The sequence below is a fragment of the Euprymna scolopes genome, chromosome 45, assembly GCF_053919585.1.
Source record: "Euprymna scolopes isolate OS-2025 chromosome 45, ASM5391958v1, whole genome shotgun sequence".
NCBI classification, from domain to species: Eukaryota; Metazoa; Mollusca; class Cephalopoda; order Sepiida; family Sepiolidae; genus Euprymna; species Euprymna scolopes.
Window position 1 is genome coordinate 11,507,352 of NC_136526.1, and position 22,341 is coordinate 11,529,692.

At 35.4% G+C, this 22,341-nt stretch overlaps 1 protein-coding gene across 2 annotated transcripts in view; it reads right to left on the bottom strand.

Moving 5' to 3' along the window:
* Positions 1–22,341, bottom strand: part of LOC145269252 (GMP synthase [glutamine-hydrolyzing]-like) — a 120,338-nt gene that overhangs the window by 43,679 nt on the left and 54,318 nt on the right. For both annotated transcript variants that reach the window (XM_080124878.1, XM_080124877.1), the window contains exon 6: positions 11,337–11,440. In XM_080124878.1, coding sequence (XP_079981004.1) covers positions 11,337–11,440 — 104 coding nt within the window. The remainder of the gene's footprint in view (positions 1–11,336; positions 11,441–22,341) is intronic.

Genomic DNA, 22,341 nt, shown 5'->3' on the forward strand with positions numbered 1-22,341 from the left:
AATGATCTGAAATAACAGCAAGGGGAGACTTGATTCCAAATATTTCTCATGTGTTACATCTCCCCTCTCTCTCTCTCTCTATATATATATATATATATATATATATATATATATATATATATATATATAAAGGCAAATGCAGCGAGCGCATTTTTGTATGTCCAAGAAAGCCTTTTTTTTCGCTGGGCTTCTCGGTATGTGTGTGTATGCTATGTCTTAGAACTCTTTATATACCTCCTAGATCATAATATGTACGATTTGTGAATGCGCGTCGTGTCTAGATTTATTTATGCTGATTTTTCTAAAATTCTTGCTATTTCAGCTTCTCACGTGTTCATTCGGCTTTTTTGTATAAAAGTGAAACTGATCTGAAGCAAAGGTGTGGTTCCCGGCCTTCGTGCCAGGAACGTCTAGAAAGCAATGGGTGTTTGATCAATGTGAGGGAAACTCCTTATATCAGACAATTGCTATTCATATGGACACACTCCTCTTTATGAAGAGCTGGTTTTCCCTCAACATTTTGGGGAAACAAAACCAAAATAAGTACCCCACAGTAAAAGTTCAGTTTTATGGTGTGATCATCAAAATCGCACACCTATCAATTTAACTTTTTCATCGTTAAATTTGAACTTTGTTTAGTTACTCTCCCTTCGTGGGCGAGTGGGTAAGTTGTTAGGTTTTTTTTTTTTCACACACTTTCTTTTCCACCTTCGTCTCAACATTCCGGGTTCGATCCTACCTACTTACAGAAACTTTTTTTTGCCTAATTATCGAAAAAAAAAAAAAAAAAAAAAAACAGGAGGGGGGAGAGAGCAATACGTAATAAATAAATGTTACCAAAGGTAAGATAAGTTACTCTCTACCTTTTTTTTTTTGGCGTTTTAATTCATTTTAAACTATTTACTTTTGAAAAAAAAAAAAAAAAAAGAAAAAAAGTTTCAGCTTCGTTGGCGGTTTTGTTACAGCCATTTAGATCCTCGGTAATTGCCCAAAAATCGAAAATTTAACAAATACATTACATTTTCGCATGATTGGTAACATTTCTCCTTGTTGGGTTTCTCCTCGTTTAATTTTCGATTTTTTACCGATTATCGGGGGGGGGGTCAAAATAGCTGTAAAGAAACCGCCATTTTGTTTCCATTCTAACTCAGACTCGACACTACTTTTGCTTCAAAGTAAATAAACGCTTTAAAATAAGGCAAAACTAAAAAAAACAAAACTTGTTCAGATAGGTAGGAGAGTAATTTGCTTTTGGTAGCATTTATTTGTATATTTATATCTATTATTTTACCCCCCCCCCGACCTTTTGTGTTAGCTATTGTAACCCCTCCCCATTTGGTCAAGTTTTTCATAAATAAACTCCAAGGATCATTAATAAACTGGGCCAGCGTTCAGGAGAGATGGAGAACCCGTATAAGTTAGTTGGGCCATTCATAATTCAAATCTCACATATTTGTTTATTAAATTGTTAGGTGGAAGTACAGAATACTCACAAAACACTCTCCTCCCCATGTTAAGAACGGCTTTCGAGATAACGTTATTATTTCAGCGCCGTCCCAACAATACATAAGTATATATATATAAAAAAAAAAATTTGTCCAGGTCGGTAGGTAGAAGAGTATTTTGCTTTTTGGTAGCATTTATTTGCATATTTATATCTATTTCCCCCCCCCACCTTTAAAAAAAAAAAAATAAATAAATAAACGTCCATTTTTTTCATAAATAAACTGCAAAGGCTCATCAATAATAGACTGCGCTAGGAGAGATGGAGAACCCGTATAACTCAGCTCGACCATTCATAATTAAAGTTTCACAATATCTTCTTTTTTTTTAAATTAAATTGTTAGGTTGAAGCAGAAGCACAGAATACCTACAAAACCCCCTCCCCATGTTAAGAATGGCTTTCGAAATAACATTATTTCAGCTAAGTATCAACAAACTTGTCCAGGTAGGTAGAAGAGTAATTTGCTATTTAGTAGCAAATATTTGTATATTTATATCTATTAGTTTCACCCCCGCCTTTTTTTTGTGTTAGCTATTGTAAAAAAAAAAAAAAATCCATATATAAACGTTTATATTTTTCATAAATAAACTGCAAGCCTCATCAATAGACTGGGCTAGCGTCCAGGAGAGATGAAGAACCCGTATTAGTCAGTTGGGCCATTCATTAAAAACACAGAAAAACACGATTTTTTGGTTCTTTTTGCGTCGCACACGGTTGATTCAAAAAAGAATTAAAAAAACAAAAAAAAACAAAAAGAAAGATGAGTTAGAGAGAGGGGAAAAGCAAAGGTTGAAAGCAACGTACAGGTGAAATACCTGATAAAACGGATGAGTCGGAATCATTTCACTGTTAATCCTTCTTTTCATGTACAAATCCGTCAACGCTTTCACAAGTCCTTACGCTGGTGGACACCTCAACGTCCGTGACAGAACTGGCTGTTTTCAAAATGGCCGCTAGCATTTTTATACAACTCACCACCTGGCGGCAGCAACGGTAACTAAGGGCGATAACCACGACATTAACTTATTTCTCCAGAGACTCAATGTTAAATTAAATAAAAATTACTTTGGGTTTTATTATACCCAAGAATATTGGAAAGCAACTTCGGGCCAAGATAAAAATGTAGTATCTGTTACACTTCAATCTTTTTTTTAATTCTCGGTTAGTGGATGAGAAATCCTTTACCACAGACAATTTTTTGAAAATTTTGTTCCTTTCTCTACATTAAAAAAAAAAATAAAAAGAAATAAAAATAAAAATAAAGAAAAGAAAGAAAAAGAAATAAAAAGAAAAGAAATAAAAAAAAAGAAATAAAAAAAGAAATAAAAAGAAAAGAAATAAAAAAGAAATAAAAAGAAAAGAAATAAAAAGAAAAAAAAGAAAAAGAAGAAAAAGAAAAAGAAAAAGAAAAAAGAAAAAAAGAAAAGAAAAAAAGAAAAGAAAAAAAGAAAAGAAAAAAGAAAAGAAAAAAAGAAAAGAAAAAAAGAAAAGAAAAGAAAAAAAGAAAAGAAAAAAAGAAAAGAAAAAAAGAAAAAAAGAAAAGAAAAAAAGAAAAGAAAAAAAGAAAAGAAAAAAAGAAAAGAAAAAAAAGAAAAGAAAAAAAAGAAAAGAAAAAAAAGAAAAGAAAAAAAAGAAAAGAAAAAAAGAAAAGAAAAAAAGAAAAGAAAAAAAGAAAAGAAAAAAAGAAAAGAAAAAAAGAAAAGAAAAAAAAGAAAAGAAAAAAAAGGAAAAAGAAAAAAAAGGAAAAAGAAAAAAAGGAAAAAGAAAAAAGAAAAGAAAAAAAAGGAAAAAAAAGAAAAGAAAAAAGAGAAATCTTGGTATTTAACTCTGCTCTCATGGGGGACGCAAAAAAAAAAAAAAAAAAAAAAAAAAAAATAGGGAAAAAAGTTTCAATTTCAAGTCGATTATCCAGAATCAGCTGTACATAACTGGCGTTGTCAGGATATCTTTTAACCATTTTTTTTAAATTTATCTATATATTTCTAAAAGTGAGAATGAGTGTGCGTGAGGACAATTCTCAACTTATATACTTAACAAATGTTTGATTTATAGGATATTCAGGCATGTGGAAAACTTTTTAATCGGTTTTCATACGAAAAAAAAAAAAAGGGGGGCTGCTAAAAATTTGGTACGCGGAGGTCATCGGATTGTTATCTGTTTGCTAACTGTTTCACTAATGTGCATGTGTAATTCCTGTTATGTCAATAATAAGTAGGTTTGAAAACACTTTTTAAAAGGTAGTGTCAAGCTGACCTAATGGTTATCATACTTGGCTCACTGTCTTTATGTTTTGATCTCAGCTCGAGTATTTTTTTTTTTTGTTTACTTACAAGAAGTGAACTTATTTTTTGTATTATTTGGACTATGTTTCTCATCTTGTTTTTTCTTTTTTTCTTTCTTTTTTTATTTTTACAAACCAAGATGAGAATCGGCCGAAACATAAACGTTTTTTTTTTTTTTTGTTTACTTACAAGAAGTGAACTTATTTTCTTTATTATTTGGACTATGTTTCTCATCTTTTTTTTTTTTTTTTTTTTTTTTTACAATGTTTCTGCCGATGTAACCTCCGGCCATCTCCAGGTGCATTCGCACTGGATGTTATTGGTGAATAGTGAAAAAATGTTTGATTTATTTGCTTTCCCAATGAACACAGCCGTTAGAAATTTAAAATGCAAATACCGCCAAGTCTTTGTTTGTTTTATATTACTAACTCCAGGTCCATTCCGTTTTTTTGAGATGATGAATATGTATTTTTGAGATGAGGATTTATAATTTTTTTTTTTTTTTTTTTTACAACCAAGATGAGAATCATAGTCCAAATAATACAAAAAATAATTATAAATCCTCATCTCAAAAATACATATTCATCATATCAAAAAGTGAACTGTTTAGAAAAAAAACAAAAACAATAATCGCATGCATGTCTCAATTTCTTTTGCTTATATATATATATATATATATATATATATATATATATATATATATATATGCAAAAGAAATTGAGATATGCATGCGATTATTGTTTTTTTTTTCTAAACAGTTCACTTTTTGATATGATGAATATGTATTCGTTGATCATAATTCAAGCTCTGGCATCGTCGGGTTTCCTTGCTAGTATATATATATATATATATATATATATATATACAGACGTAGAGAGAGAGAAAGATGGGAGAAAGAGAGAGGAGAGAGGATTGAGACAGAAACTGATTTCACACACACACACACATATATATACAGAGAGACAGACATAGAGAGAGAGAGATGGGAGAAAGAGAGAGAGAGAGAGAGAGAGAGATTGAGACAGAAAATGAGTTTGCATGTTAGAGATTGAGATGGAGAGAGGGTCGGTCTCTATGCGAGAGAAAGAAAAAGAGAGAGTCTATAAGAGATCGATATATATATATATATATATATATATATATATATACATACACACACTGAGGGGGATAGGGTGATAGATGCACAGGTCTTATATTTCTTGTAACAGATATAGAGAGGAGGAGATAAACAAAGATACGGGACAAAAACCCAGCAAGGATCTTTAAGCTATGTGTAGTAATGATGAATTAAATTATATATATATATATATATATAGATTAAAGTTTCTGTTTACTATACAAGTAGAAAAAGTAGAAATGATATAGAATATCTGCATGAATATAATTACACGTAATAGTTAACATAACAGACCCATATACAACAAAGTTGTATTTTCTTTTTAAACAGAAAAAAAGGTGTTTTTAATATATCAATATTCTAAAAAAAAAAAAAAAAAAAAAAAAACAAATTTCTGGGAGCATAGATATAAAAAAATTAGATTTTTTTTTTTTTTAAAGTTCAATTTTCATCCCAAACAAGGCACAGTGCTACTTTGAAGGGGCTACTATCGAGGGACATAATTTGCAGGGGCATTATGAAAGGAGATGTTTATTCACATAACCCTTGAACTTCTGCATACCAGTACAGTTGGGAAAGCAGAACCCTGAAAGGGAATTCCAAAGACTTACAGTTTTGTGGAAGAAACTATTGGAGTAAAAGGCTTTCTTACACCTAGGAATCTCTATTGTAAAGGGGTGGGGGACTTAGTTGCTTGTCGGAGGTAGTCACGTTGAGGAAGCACAAGTGCTTGCAGCTCGTCAGAGCATTCACCATTAAAGTATTTGTAGAAAAGGCAGAGGGATGCAACATTTTGTTGATGAGACAGAGGCTGAAGCCTAGATGACAGTTCAGGACCTATCAGGTTGGCGATTCTCTTTTGAACCCTGTCCAGGAGTGAGAGACAAGTAGCAGATGCACCAGCCCAAATGTGACAGCAATACTCCATACATGGGTGAATGGTGGCCTTATAGAGGTACAGGATACTTTCAGGCGTAAGTAATTTTCTAGCATGGTAGTGAGAGCTCACCTTCTTTGCAGCAGCCTTGGCAATGCTCTCAATGTATACATTCCAGTTCATGTTCCCTGTAAATGTTAGGCCGAGGAGTTTAAAAGAAGTACTTTTAGGCAATGTGTTCTTGGCCATTGCTATTGGTGGTAGAGAAGGGTTTTTTTGTAGTTATTGAAGGAAACAAGTTTAGTCTTGATGAAAATATCTAGTAATAGTAATGATAATAAAGAAACCTCATGCATACCCCCTTTTTCTGCTTTGCAGTTGACCTTCACTCATATCTAGTTCCACTTTACGATATGCAAGGTTTTTTTTTTTCTTTTATTACAAGGCCATTTTTCTTTTGAAAAAAAAAAAAAAAAAAAAAAAAAATCTAATTTTTTTATATCTATGCTCCCAGAAATTTGGGTTTTTTAGAATATTGATATATTAAAAACACCTTTTTTTTCTGTTTAAAAAGAAAATACAACTTTGTTGTATATGGGTCTGTTATGTTAACTATTACGTGTAATTATATTCATGCAGACATTCTATATTTGTACTTGCGTAATATTTGCGCAAAAAGTTTATAGTAAACACAAACTTTAATCTATCTATATATATATATATATATATATATATATATATATATATATATATAACTACTTCATTTATTCACATAAATTTAATATACGAAAGTATAGATTTATGCGTAAACTTTAAGTATTTACTTCAAAAGTGCTCAATACATAGGTAGAGCTAGTTAGTAATTTATAAAATATATATGGCGATTAAGCTACACTGAATATTCTGCGTTTCATCCAACTATAGGATTCGTCAGCCTGACGAATCCTATAGTTGGATGAAACGCAGAATATTCAGTGTAGCTTAATCGCCATATATATTTTATAAATTACTGTATATAATATATATATATATATATATATATATATATATATATATATATATATATATATTATATATATATGAAATAAAATTGAGGTGGAAGGACCTGGATACTCAACGTTTTGCCCGATTTATGCGGGCTTCTTCAAGAGGGATGGTCATTGACAAGAGAGTCGGAGGATTGGGGCTATATATAATGATGGGGGAGAGCAGCGTGTTTTCCTTATGTTAATTAGTTGTCATATATACATGTATATACATTTTATGAGAGAAGAACTAATTAGAGTAAACTAGTGTAGTGGATTACGTCTAAAAGATAAAATATCGTAGAGATTAAAAATTGTGTTTGGAAATAAAGCGGTGATAGATTAAATAAATAAAATGACACGAAATTACGAAAGAATCTTTTTTTTTTTTTTTTTTTTTAAATTAGAAATAATTGAATTGGGATAAAATAGCGCAGTAATTTAAAAGATGGTGTCTAAAAATAAGAATAGGAGGTGATAAAATGGAGTCTAAAAATAGATAATGATAAAATATAGTAAATAAGTAAAATAAAAATAAAATTAAGTGAAATTACGAATTTTTTTTTTTTCGTAATTTCACTTAATTTTATTTTTATTTTACTTATTTACTATATTTTATCATTATCTATTTTTAGACTCCATTTTATCACCTCCTATTCTTATTTTTAGACACCATCTTTTAAATTACTGCGCTATTTTATCCCAATTCAATTATTTCTAATTTAAAAAAAAAAAAGAAAAAAAAGAAAAAGATTCTTTCGTAATCTCGTGTCATTTTATTTATTTAATCTATCACCGCTTTATTTCCAAACACAATTTTTAATCTCTACGATATTTTATCTTTTAGACGTAATCCACTACACTAGTTTACTCTAATTAGTTCTTCTCTCATAAAATGTATATACATGTATATATGACATCTAATTTACATAAGGAAAACATGCTGCTCTCCCCCATCATTATATATAGCCCCAATCCTCCGACTCTCTCGTCAATGACCATCCCTCTTGAAGAAGCCCGCATAAATCGGGCGAAACGTTGAGTATCCAGGTCCTTCCACCTCCATTTTATTTCATATCGTCGGATTTAATCCAGCTCAACAATCATATATATATATATATATATATATATATATATATATGTTTTAAAAAATTTACCTACCAAACTCCTGTCAGTTTTTAGCTTAGGCATGAAACTTAATATATAGGGTATTCGAACCCATGTAAAACTTAACCGAGGAAAATCCGTGCAAATGTGTGAAATTAAAAAAAAAAAAAAAATGGAATTTGCCATATATATGGTATTCTTGAAATATTAAGACCTCCACCATCCATTATCAATTTTTATTGTGATTATTTTGAAAAAATAAATGGATATACGAAGATAAAAATAACAAGAACAAATTAGTGGAAAATGGTGGGATCCTTCTATCGACCTCTGCTGATACAAGAGCCAGGTACGTCCAAGGATGGAGTACCGTTGCCACATCTGGGGTAGGAGCTGCTAGAAAAAAACTTATCCTGCCTTAACAGAGTTCAAGATCGACTTTTTAGCCTAGTAGGGGGATGCCCTTTTCTCTTCCCCGCAACCTCTTTCCCACAGAAGAGACATTGCAAACCTGTCTCTGCTTTATCATTATTTTCATGGCAAGTGCCCGGCTGAGCTCCAATCTATGCCCCCCCCCCGCCAAAAACATTCATCCAGCTGAAAACATTAATAATTTCCCCCAATCTTTATCTGTGCCTAAAACTAAACGTAGATTTCATGAAAAAAATTTCTTTCTTAGAACTGCACACTTGTGGAACTCTTCCGTTTGCCTGCCTTCCAGCTGACTACTACAATATGGTTATCTTCAAGTCCAACGTAAACAAGTTCTTGACGAAGCCGCTCCCCTTAAGTAATCAAATTTATCAAATTCCACTACTAACGATTACTATGATATTGTCCCATTCACTACTGTACACTCTTTAACCCTTATCCTCGAGTAGCCCCTGGGACTTGATAAGTGGCGACTCCTATGTAAAAAAAGAAAAAAAAAAAACAAAAGAAAAATCTTTTGTCTGTCCATTTTTGTTCATACATGACACCAATACAACAGCCTTCTTAACGAAATTTATTTTTATTTTTAAAATAATTCAATCTCAAATAATTATTTAGAAAGCCATTTTTGACAGGAAGGGTGGCTTTAACTATTCCGTACTTAACAATTTAATAAAACAAAACGTATCATAAAAATTAAAAAATATATGTGACTGCCTTAGGAAAATAAATAAATAAAACATGGGGGTAATCAAGTAAAACTGTCTATGTTCAAGTTTCATTGCTGAAATTTAATTCCGGCTGCTGCCTTGTAGACAGGAAAACAGTGACAAGGCAGAAAGTGTCCCCCCTAGTCATAATTCACAAATATTTTTATGATACGTTTTGTTTATTAAATTAGGTACAGAATAGTAAAAGCCACCCTCCATGTTAAAAATGACTTTCTAAATAATTATTTAAGCAAATTTTTTTTTTTTTTTTAAAATAAATACTTAGTTTTCATTTTACATTTTTATTTTAAACAAAATAAGTTTATAGTGATTTATATTAAACTAGTTCAGATGACTTCCTGCAATCTAAGAGCAACATTGTGAGAAGGGACATTTTCTGCATTGTCACTGTTTTCCCATTTGTGACCAGCTATCTGAACTTGAACATAGGATCAAAGTTATCAGTGATAGACGCTCATCCAAGCAGCATAACATTAATGTGAGAGTGCCTCAGGGGTCAATCCTTGAACCACTATTATTCATGATATTAATCAATGACCTCCCTGATAAAATCGTGTCCGAGATGGGTATATTTGCTGATGATATGCTCTATAACATGCATGAGGGAAGAACAGAGGTACACAAATTCAAGACAATGGCCGAATCGTTAGAAAATGACTTCCAGACCAGAGTGGAATTGGACCGCAAATGGATGGTAACATTTAATGCTAGTAAGACTAAACTGCTCTCCTTTAACAATTACAAGACGCCTCTCCAACCGCGGATACCCATGACAAATAACTCCCTACCTGAGAATTCTTCCTTTAAACTCCTCGTTTTACCATTCACAACAAATATGAACTGGAGCAAATACATTACGGACATTGCGAAGGCTGCTGCAAAGGTGGGCTCCCACTATTGTGCTAGAAAACTACTGACACCTGAAAGTATCCTGTACCTCTACAAGGCCACCAATCGCCCATGCATGGAGTATTGTTGCCACATCTGGGCTGGTGCATCTACCACTAGTCTCTCCCTCTTGGATATGGTCCAAAAAAGGTTTCTAATCTAATAAATCCCACTTTGTCAACTAGGTTCCAACCTCTGTTCCATCACCGCAATGTTGCATCCTTGCGCCTGTTTTACAAGTATTTTAATGGAATGTGTCCTGATGAACTCATTGCACTTGTGTCCCCTCGACGTACATATCCCAACAAACCTACTTAGCAGCAAAATCTCACCCCTTCAATGTTGCGGTCCCTAAATGCCAGAAAGCTTTCTACTCTAATAGCTTCTTTCCTACAAAAGTTAGACTTTGGAATTCCTTTCCTGCTACCTACTTTCTTAACTGTACTGAGTTCAAACCAACATCTTAATCTTTCTTAGGCAATTAGTAGCTCCTTATGTCGAAGGGGCGATATGCCTTGTTTGAGGTGAAGATGAGTAAAATAAAAAGAAAAAAGAAAAGAAATAAAAAAAAAAAATATGAAATACAAAAAGTGAAATTAAAAATGAAATTAAAATGAAATAAAAAAAAATTGAAATAAAAAAAAATTGAAATAAAAAAAAATTGAAATAAAAAAAAATTGAAATAAAAAAAATTGAAATAAAAAAAATTGAAATAAAAAAAATTGAAATAAAAAAAATTGAAATAAAAAAAATTGAAATAAAAAAAATTGAAATAAAAAAAATTGAAATAAAAAAAAATTGAAATAAAAAAAAATTGAAATAAAAAAAATTGAAATAAAAAAAAATTGAAATAAAAAAAAATTGAAATAAAAAAAAATTGAAATAAAAAAAAATTGAAATAAAAAAAATTGAAATAAAAAAAATTGAAATAAAAAAAATTGAAATAAAAAAAATTGAAATAAAAAAAATTGAAATAAAAAAATTGAAATAAAAAAATTGAAATAAAAAAATTGAAATAAAAAAAATTGAAATAAAAAATTGAAATAAAAAAAATTAAAGAAAATTAAATAAGAAAATTAAAAAAAAATTTTTTTAAATTAAATAAAAAAGAAATTAAATAAAAAAAATTAAATAAAAAAAGAAATTAAATAAAAAAGAAATTAAATAAAAAAAGAAATTAAATAAAAAAAAGAAATTAAATAAAAAAAAGAAATTAAATAAAAAAAAGAAATTAAATAAAAAAAAGAAATTAAATAAAAAAAAGAAATTAAATAAAAAAAAGAAATTAAATAAAAAAAAAGAAATTAAAGAAAAAAAAGAAATTAAATAAAAAAAAGAAATTAAATAAAAACGAACATTACGGTAAAACCTACCAGCCACAATATTTCCTGAATTTCCAACAGCCTTAAAACCATCCGCCAATTTATCAATGCTGTCTCCATGAGTTAAGAGCACTTGCTGCTCTTTCGACAGACCCCTGTGTTAAAAAAAAAGAAAGAAAAAAAAAGTGTGTTTACATCAATATCCATGGTAAAGGCTCCATGGAAATTCCATGGTGGAAAAAAAAAAAATGTTCTAAATTTTATGCATATACATACATACACCATGCCACATCTAGCATCACCTGAAAACTAATATTCAGAAGAGAGTAATGCTCAAACATTAGTTTTTAATTTTTTTGCGCTAACCAGCAATGTTATAATAAATCTAATATATAAAAGGCTATATGTCTGTGTTTCCATATTTTAAAAATCTATCTTCTCCAATGAAGTCGCAGAGCGGCACTAGGGGCCCCAAATGATTAGATTTTTTATGGACCGTTCTTTTATGGATCTTTAGCAGGTTGAAATAGTTTTTAAGGGGTGAAAAAGGATCAACATTGAAAAGATTGTTATACATTTTGTATCTAAGTTTATTTTTAATCAGTTTATATGCGTGTCACGTTGGTACAGTGGTAACGTCACCAGCTTTGAATGCTACAGTTTTGATTTTGATTCTAACTGATAACGCTCAATTTTTTTTTTTTACTTTTGAAATCCCCCTCCCCCTAGCCTATGAATAATTTTTTTTTTTTTTTTTTTTAACTTTTGAAATCTCCCTCCCCCTAGCCTATGAATATTTTTTTTTTTTAAACTTTTGAAATCCCCCTCCCCTAGCCTATAATATTTTTTTTTTTTTTGCTAATTATTTTCCTTTGAAGAAACAAGCTGAGCGGAGTGAAAAAGATTGTGCAAAATTTCAAAAGAATTTAAAGCATGGTTACTGAGAAAAGTGCGAAGACAAACGGAAGTGAATTACTAGGTCTAATTCCTCCTTTGTCGAGGGAACCAAAAATAGAGTTAGTTAAGTGCAAATATGTGATAAACATCGAATTTGGAATAAAATTGTAATTTCTACCCTATTTTAAAAAAATAATGCTCTAAGGAACAAGCATCGGAAAAAAAAGGTCAAGTTCAAATCATTTTGGGGGAGCGGTGGGGGAGGTTGATGGTTATAAAATTTTGTCAAAAACTTCTGGGTTAACCCTATGCTAAAAATCCTATCGCTTTTAGAGTTTCATTCATCAATGACGTGTACCTCCACAAAACCTGCCGCTGTCCTACGTTAATACGCGCAGAGTGCGAACGATAGTTGTTTGCGATTTTCAACTGATCTTTTTCATAAAATATTTTTCCGATTCGATGTTTCTGCTGTTTTGTGTTTGTTTCTGATGTTTTGTGTTTGTGGGATTCAAAACAAATGCATTTCAAGTAAAAACACTATTATGTACTCACTAGCATGGCTACCCGGCATTGCCCGGATGGAGAGTTGGTTGGTTGTTTTTGTTTTACGGCATATCAACCCTTTTCAGGTTATTTAATGCCGAATCCGGTGATTTTGAAGAAAAAATTTTTAATAGAATATATTTGTTTTTTGCAAGTCAGTTTCTATTTAACCCATAGTTGGGACCCTAACAGGTACTACCACTCCGGGTCAGAGTGGACCTGGGAGCAATGGCAATTAAAGGGTGGCTCCACACTCCCCAGAGCCCGCAAGCTGTGGCCTCACCATCAGATATAGTTTAAGGTCATATCCAGGACCTGGATGGAGAGAGATGGTATACTAAGACTATTGGTACGGACCCAACAATTGGAAGAACAAATGGATTTATAAGACCCCAAAATCCAACCTTGATTGCCCTTTGGAGCCCGTAGTGCAGTGGATAGCGATGCGAAATATATGCGATTTCAGGTGAGCACTGTTCTAGAGGTAGTGGTTTCAATCCCACCTAAAACCGGTCAGAGGATTAGTTGACCAAACCGTGGTGAGATGATAACGTCTATTGAAAGCAGCAATTGCTGTGGATGTAGTTGGAGGATTCGACATTCCTATCCCGTCACGGTTAACCTGACAAAGGTCAGAGGAATAATTGGCCAAAACGTCGTGAAAAATAACAACTAGAAGATGACGATAATAGTTCAAATGATTAAATAAAAAATTATACAACTTTCCTCATCTCCAAAAATAATTCCAAGCCAATTCAATAATAAATGACAGAATCGTTAAAAATGACCCGCAAATGGATGGTAACATTTAATGCTAGTAAGGCCAAGTCTGAAGAATAATAAAATATGAATAAATTAAGTTTCTTGAATAAAATGAATATTCCGCGTTTCATCCACTCTAGGATTCTTCAGGCTTATGCGAGAATTTTGTGGTTTTTATATACGCACCTTCTATTGGGTTTTTAATTAGCCAATCAGCTTTCTAGTATCCACCGCACCCTTCCTAATCAGCCAATCAACAGGCACTTACAGGACAAAGGCCCAGTTGACCTCCGGTTAACCCGTTCCTTTGTGTGTGCTATTTAGCGTAGATATCTAGTGTCTTGACTTGTTTTAAATCTAGGTTAAATTTTATTTATATATATATATATTTTATTTATATATATATTATATATATATATTTATTATTTAAATATTTTATTTAAATATTACGTGCATAAAAGTAATAATATGGTACTCTTGCATATGGTACAATAAAATATTTATATAATAAATTAATGATTACAAATAATATGTCCTAAAAAATGGAGGGCGATTAAAATGTAAACAAAGGGCAGATAACTTCTCCTTTAAGAGTGCTCAGGGAATGAAAAGAAAGAAAAAATACTACAGAATCATTAATAAAAAATAAACCAACAATATATATATATATATATATATATATATATATATATATAATCCACTGTGAAAAATTTCCCACACTCTTTATCTGTGCCTAAATCAAAACGTGGATTCCATGAACAAAGCTTCTTTCTTAGAACTGTACGCCTGTGGAACTCTGTTCCGTCTGCCTGCTTCCCACCTGACTACAACTTGGATGTGTTCAAGTCCAACGTTAACAAATTCCTAATGAACCGCTCCCTTAAGTAAACACTTCATCAAATCTCCACACTAACGTAATGTACTTGCAATAACCCTTATCCCTGAGTGGCTTCCGAGCCTTGATAAGTGGTGATCACTGTGTAAAAAAAAAAATTAAAAAAAATGTATATTCATTTTTTGGTGTACTTGTTTGAGAATTGAGAAAAGTGACTTTTGCTGATCCAAAATTATGTAAACAGTGGGATAAAAAGACAGATGAAAATGGATTGATGTCAAAATTAAAAATGGAAGAAATAATGAAACAACATTTAAAGCAAGAAAAAGAAAAAAAAAACCTGTTAAATTCATCAAAAAATTATTTTTTGACCAAAACAAAATAAAAAAAAAAATTTTTTTTGTTGTCACAAGAAAGTTAATTTAAAAAAAAACCTGTCAAATTCATGAAAATTATTTTTTGACCGAAAAAAAAAAAATAAAATGAAATAACAATTTTTTGTTGTCACAAATTAAAAAAAAAAAAAAAACTATGTTAAATTCATCAAAAAATTATTTTTTGACAAGGAAAATAGATGAAATAAGTTATAATTTTTTTTGTTGTTGCCACAATAAAGTTAAAATAAAAAACAAAACAAAAGAAAAACATTTCCCATAAAAATTGTTTTTTTAATACTGAACCAGACCAATTAAGTTACAGTTCAACAGCCATCGAATAACATTGAACGAAAACCTGGTTTTACCATAGTTCTTACACGGTATCAGTACCGCTTTTTCTACAAAATTTTTCAAAAAGGTTTATATACATATATATAAGGCAAAATGTGTGTGTGTATGTATGTACATTTTATGTACGTCCGCAAAAGGCTTTTTTCCGGGGGGCTGCTCACTTGGCTCCCTCATTCTTAAAACTTTATATCTATGTCTAAATCATAATATCAACGAGTTAACATCGGAGGTCGCCTGTCTATTTAATTTGCCCGACTTTGAAAAGCTAAATATTTTCTAGATTTTTGGATCGCCGTGTGTTGCTTTCGTTTTTCGGTATAAAAAAAGCGAAACTCGATTTGAATAGCCACCTCCCTGGCCCACGGCCGGGTCTCCATACAGCGATGTAAATGTTTGGTCAATGTTGGCTTTTCACCGTCATATTAGACAGTTGCTTTCATTTCGAGACACTCCCCTAATAAACGGCAGAGCTGCTTTTTCTTCCCCAAAGTTCAGTAAAAGCTGTCCCGCACAAAATATTAACTGCTGAACAGCCATTGCTTACGTCATGTTTCAAGGTCAAACACCATGCGACTTAACTTCCTCACACCTGTCAATTTCATTTTATAAACGTTAACACGCTTATCAATTCCTCTCTCTGCCCCCCCCCCCTTAAAGACTGACTTTGCCCTCATGGGAGGCAAGTAAAAAAAACATTTCATATGTTCAGTAAGTCATCAGCAGAAATGTTATTTTAATATCGGTGCAGCTTAGATAAGTAGGTCCTGCAGATGAGCCTTGTTCTGAAAAATCTGAACAGTTAAGTCACGTGACATGTGACACCGACGGTGCCGCTACCATTATTGACTCTTAATGTTGACTTATCTTGCCGTTGGTTGCTTTTATTTATTTTCACTTGTTCATTATGTTTATAGTAATAAATGTTTGAAATGTCTTCGAATTTTGTCTTTCTTTAATTCTTTGAATTGTTTTTTTTTAAATTTTTTTTTACTTTAAGCTTAACTTGCTTTTACATTTCATCATTTCGTTTTTTAGTAATAAATGCTTCTCTACATTAAAAACTGACCTTCATCTTCATTCAAAAGGGTTACTTTTCGGTAGCTTCACCGGTTGTTAAACCTAACTGGTCAGATTTTCCAACACGAGGTTCATTTGCGGGACCTACTTATCTAAGCTGCGCCTTATTATCTAGGAGTAAAATTGGATTTAAATTCTGTAAATTAAAAATCACAACAATTTTTTTTAAAAGGAATAGAAGGATTTAAAGTTTTTTCCTTATTCCATGGAGTTTCAATGAATAGTTCATATCCGCATAGGAAACGTAGTTAGAAAAATGATATTCATATGTAATCTAAAAATTTTTCTGGTTAGCATATGAATTGAAAACAAAAATTTTGAAAGAAATCACATGTGTGTGTGTGTGTATATATATATGTAAAATCGAACAGAATGAAGGAAGAAAGCGACCACGTGTCTGCGCGTGTTGTCTTACCTGCTGGGAGGATCACAGGGAGGGCAGAAATTAAAAATGGCGGCTGTGTTTTTTGTAAGATTATTGAGCGATGACGTCAGGCCTCACGTGACTATTTTTCTGGCCGCCGATTGGCTGATGACGAACGCTTGGACAATAAAAGGAGTATGTTCAGAAGATCGGACAGTGTGTATCAACTGCATCAGTGTGATTAGAAGTTCGACGTGTGTGTTAATCAACTGCCGTAGTTGTGAAACGAATTCCAGCTTTAGAAGTTCGACATGTGTGTTAATCAACTGCCGTAGTTGCGAAACGAATTCAAGCTATTTTGACGAAATGGGGGGAAAAAATTTACCTCAAATTAATACCAGAGTTTGATGGATCGACCCTGGTAATTGACTGGGTGGAAAAGGTGGAATTACATTGCCTTTTGTCTGACGTAAAAAACTTTGAATAAGTTGTTTCTCTGCGTTTGTCCGGCGGCGCCTTTGCGGTGTATCAACAGCTCAGCCATGAGGGCAAACAGGACTACGAGAAAATCAAGGCGGCGCTGTTCAAGGCGTTTGCGAATCACCCCACCACTGCTTGGGAGCAACTTGAGGCAAGGACCTTACGTCCAGGCGAAATGGTTGACGTGTACTTGGCCGAGCTGACTAAGTTGACAGTGTTGTTTGGTGGACTGCCTGAGCGGGCCTTAGCATACAAATTCCTAGCAGGACTCCCGACAAGAGCAAAGCAACTACTACAAGCTAGCTCAAGTGCAGATTCGTTGGCCCTTAATGACCTAGTAGATCGGGCCAGGACTATAATGAAGAATTACTCCGAGATGAGGGAACCAGTAATTGCTGCTGCTCAGTCCACACCAAATGATAAGAAACCGTATCAGGGACCCGGTCCACGTGGTGGAATCATATGCTACAGATGCAATAGAGAGGGCCACATTGCAAGGAACTGCCGGCAACAACCAACGGCTGTTCGCTGCTACCGGTGTAAGGAAACTGGACATATAGCTCAAGATTGTCCTGAAAACGGAACCGGGGACAAGGTGTCAGCGTCGACCTCTTCCCCACGCAGAAATTAAATGAGACGCTGCCGATCATACCGATATATATATCAACGAAACACTGTGTTCAGCACTTCTCGATTCTGGGTGCTCCCGCAGTATTGTATGTGCAGATCTCTGCCACATTTGGAGAAAGAAGAACGTCAGAGTGACTACCATCAGTGGAGAGACGCGCACATGTTGCGGGGTGGGCAATGTAAACATTCGGATGAAAAATGGAAGCTCCGCTAACCTAGAGGCGCTGGTAGTGCTCGAAAAAACCCTGAGTTTTGACCTGCTCCTAGGATATGATGCCATCAGAGCCCTTGGTGGTGTCTATATAACGGCGATGGGGGCGGTACATTTTCAGGAGGAAGCCTCAGTGTGTGCTGCGCTAAGGATCGACCAACCGGACTTCAGCGTCGAATTTGACGAGCAAAAGAGGGCTTGGATTGCCTCATGGAAGTGGTCGGAAAACCGGGAACCAGTCAAAGTGCAGAATGGAATAACTGATTACGATGTGCCCGACCACATGAGGCCCGCGTACGAAAAAGAACTTCGTAAATGGATCGAGGATGGCTGGCTGATTCCCTACCCATACAAGAAACTTGGACCTCCTAAGGGTCTGATCTCATTAATGGCAGTTGCTCAGCACAGCAAAGCCAAAATCAGGCCGGTAATGGACTACCGAGAACTGAACTCATGTTGATGCGTTCACAGCTGATGCTGACGTGTGTGCTAGCAAACTACGAGAGTGGTGCCAACTGGGTCATAATGTGTCCCTGTTGGATCTGAGAAGAGCATATCTGCAGGTCCGGGTTAGCGAGTCAATGTGGCCATTTCAGACGGTAGTGTTTGCCGCTAGGAGGTATTGCCTCACATGACTGGGCTTTGGGCTGAATGTTGCGCCCCAAATAATGAAGACGATCGTCAATGCTGTATTGTCACAGGATAAGACCGTAAAAGAGGGGACATCAGCATACCTTGACGACATATACGTGAATGAAGACATTGTGCCGTCATCACGTGTGAGGGCCAAGCTAGCCGAACTTGGACTGATGTGTAAGGATCCAGAATGCTTGGAGGATGGCGCTCGTGTCTTGGGGTTGAGCGTTCAACAGGAGCGAGGGACCTTGAAGTGGGGGCGTGGAACTCCAGTTCCTGAAGTGCCCCATGTCCTCACGAGGCGGACTATATTTTCCCTGTGTGGAAAACTGGTGGGACACTTACCAGTAGGTGGATGGACTCGGGTCGCGACAGCCATCATGAAGAGGAGGGCGAGTGCAGTTACCAAAGGCTGGGATGACGAAATGGTGGACAATCTGTTGCTGCGCATGAAGGAGACCATCACAAGAGTCAAGCAGGAGGACCCTGCTAAAGGAGATTGTTGCGTCCAGGGAGACAGGCTAAATGTGTGGGTGGATGCGATCTCCCTCGCGATTGGGGCGCTATTGGAGATGAACGGGTCTGTGATTGAGGACGCCTGCTGGTTGCGACCAATGGATGATGCTGCTCACATCAACCTGGCAGAGTTGGATGTGGTAATAAAAGGAATAAACTTGGCACTGCAGTGAAAAGTCAAAGAATTATGCATACGCACAGAGTCGCTGTGCATATACCACTGGATAGTTGACATACTAACAGGCAAAACGAGAGTGCGCACTAAGGCGGCTACCGAAATGCTAATCAGACGAAGGTGGAGACAATAAGGAAGTTGGTGGAAGAGTACGACCTATCGGTGAATGCGGTGCTTGTCACTTCAACCTGCAATCTTGCCGATAGACTTACCCGTGTGCCCCAGAGATGGTTCGACGCAATGAAGAAAGAAGCCGAACCAGGGTCTTTATGTGCTGCCTCTGTTGAGGAGACGGATAAAATCAAGAAGGTACACCATGACAGTGGACACCCCGGAGTGAGACGGACATATTATTTCGTACATTTAACCAACCCATCAGTGTTCAAAAGCAAAGTAGAAGCAGTGGTCAAGGAATGCCAAATATGCCAGTCAATCGACCCTGCTCCCACTAAATGGCAGAAAGGTCGGCTGGAAGTCGACGAGAATTGGAGCCGACTGGGCATGGACATAACCCATTATGGTGGTCAGCACTTCCTCACACTGATCGATTGCAGACTAACGAGGTTTGCGATCTGGCGACTATTAACAAGACAGGACTCGGCTAGTGTCATCCGTCAATTAGAGTCCATATTTTACGAGCGGGGGCCACCTGAAGAGATTCTCAGACAACGACACAGCCTTTTGCAGCGGAGAATTCAGGCGTTTCGCAGACGAGTGGGGGATCCGACTTAGACACAGGTGTGCGTATGTACCAAGTGGCAACGGTATAGCGGAGCGGTGCCACCAAAGTGTGAAGAGGATAGCAGTGAGGAAGCAATGTACGATTGCAGAGGCAGTATATAGGTACAATACAATACCAAAGAATGACTCGACTGCTGAAAGTGCACCTGCTAATGCGATACATTGCTATCGAGTGCGTGTTAAGGGCATTGACGCCTGCCTGCCTAATCAGAAGAGGACGCAAGGACGGTACAAGTTAGGGGACACCGTCTGGGTAAGGCCTCCCAATAACCGATGTACGACCAGTTTCAGAAGAGGACGGATCACTGGCATAATTAGTGAGCAGGCTGTGCTGGTTGATGGTACTCCACGGCATGTGAGGGATGTCCGGCCCACCCTTGATACAAACCAAATGGCGAACAGCGAAAGTGATGAATCATCCAATGATGAAATGTGTATCCGACCTATGCCCCATTGCCGTGATGATATGGCTGAGAATCTCAGCAGAGATGGCGATAGTTCCAGCGCCACTTCTGAGAGCCCCAATGATGATGGAGCCCAGCTTGATGGAAGGACTGCTGGCAACATTAATGGCGACAGGTCTGTTACCCCTTCTGAGAGCTCGGATGAAGATGGAGCGCAGCTGGATAGTAGGACTGTGGACACTGACCCAAGTAGCTCTGATGAAGATGAAGTCCAGCTAATCTCCCTCCGTAGGAGTGTCCGTAACAAACGACCGTGGCCGCAATGCCGCATGTGTGATCTTGGAGGAGGTGTAAAGTCGAACAGAATGAAGGAAGAAAGCGACCACGTGTCTGTGCGTGTTGTCTTACCTGCTGGGAGGATCACAGGGAGGGCAGAAATTAAAAATGGCGGCTGTGGTTTTTGTAAGATTATTGAGCGGTGACGTCAGGCCTCACGTGACTGTTTTTCTGGCCGCCGATTGGCTGATGACGAACGCTTGGACAATAAAAGGAGTATGTTCAGAAGATCGAGGACAGTGTGTATCAACTGCATCAGTGTGATTAGAAGTTCGACGTGTGTGTTAATCAACTGCCGTAGTTGCGAAACGAATTCAATATATATATATATATATATATATATATATATATATATATATATATATATATATTTAAAAAATTTTTTTAATTACATTTTCACCCCAAACAAGGCACATTGCCACTTTGATGTAGTTTAGTTGGAGGGGGTTACTATCAGGGACATAAGCTACAGGGGTACTATGTGGGGAGTTGGACAGCAAGATGTCGGTTCACATTACACTTGAAATTCTGCATGTCAGTACAGTTGGGGAAGCAGGAACCCGGAAGGGAATTCCAAAGTCTAGCAGTTCTGGGGAAGAAACTACTGGAGTAAAAGGCTCTCTTACATCTAGGGATCTCAACTGTGAAGGGGTGGGATCTTGCTGCTCGTGGGTATTTACGTCGGGGGGGGGGGGGTACAAGTGCTTGCAGTTCTTCGGAGCATCCACCGTTAAAGTACTTGTAGAGCAGGCAGAGGGATGCTACATTTCGTCGATGGGGCAGAGGCTGAAGCTTAGATAACAGTATGAAAGCTGATAAGATGCCGAAAGGAATAGGTTCAAATGATATTCCAAATGGTTGGGATTGTCATAAATATGAGGTCCCTTCAATAAGTTTCCAGATTTTTTTTTTTTTTTTTGTACATGCATTTAAAATTGTCGTCGAGCATTGAAAATTCACCATGTTGTTGTTATACGTCTTATGAGGTGATTGGCCAATTTTTATGATTTCAAGTTTAAATGAACAGCTACAGCAGGAATTGGAATACATTCTACTAAAGCCTGATTTTCACAGCTGGTGAATTTCCAAAGCTGGACTTGAGGATACTTTAGAAGAACGATATGCAATAAAATTCTATTTTAAACTTGGAAAAAATGCCACGTAAATACATGAAATGTTTCAGATGAATCGAGCATCAGTTTTTGAGTGGCATAAGAGATTCAAGGAAAGCAGGATGATGAGAGTTGTGGGAGGAGTAAGGAAGTCAGAACGCCAGATATAATTGACCAAATAAAGAAACGTATGGAATGCTCCAGACTGCTTTTGAACCATCTTGCATGAATCAAGCATCATTTTTTGAGTGGCATTGGAAATTCAAGGAATTCTGTGAGGAATGATGAGGTGTGGGAGGAGTAAAGAAGTCAGAACACCAGAGTCGATTGGCCAAATAAAGAATTTCATGGATAAAGAGCATTGTGTCTATAGAGACAAAAGATGCACAGTTTGACGTCAGTGTGGGAACTGTACACAATTATTTGCAAGGAACTGAAGATGTGTGGTCAGAGAAGATGAGAAAGACATTGTCATGACGACAGGGAGATGGTCGAGCTGATCAATTCAGATCCCGCAGTTCTTGATGCTTTGGTGAACTGCAATGAAAGCTGGATCTACTGCTATAACCCGAGATCAAGAGAGAGTCTCCCGTGAAAGCATGCCAG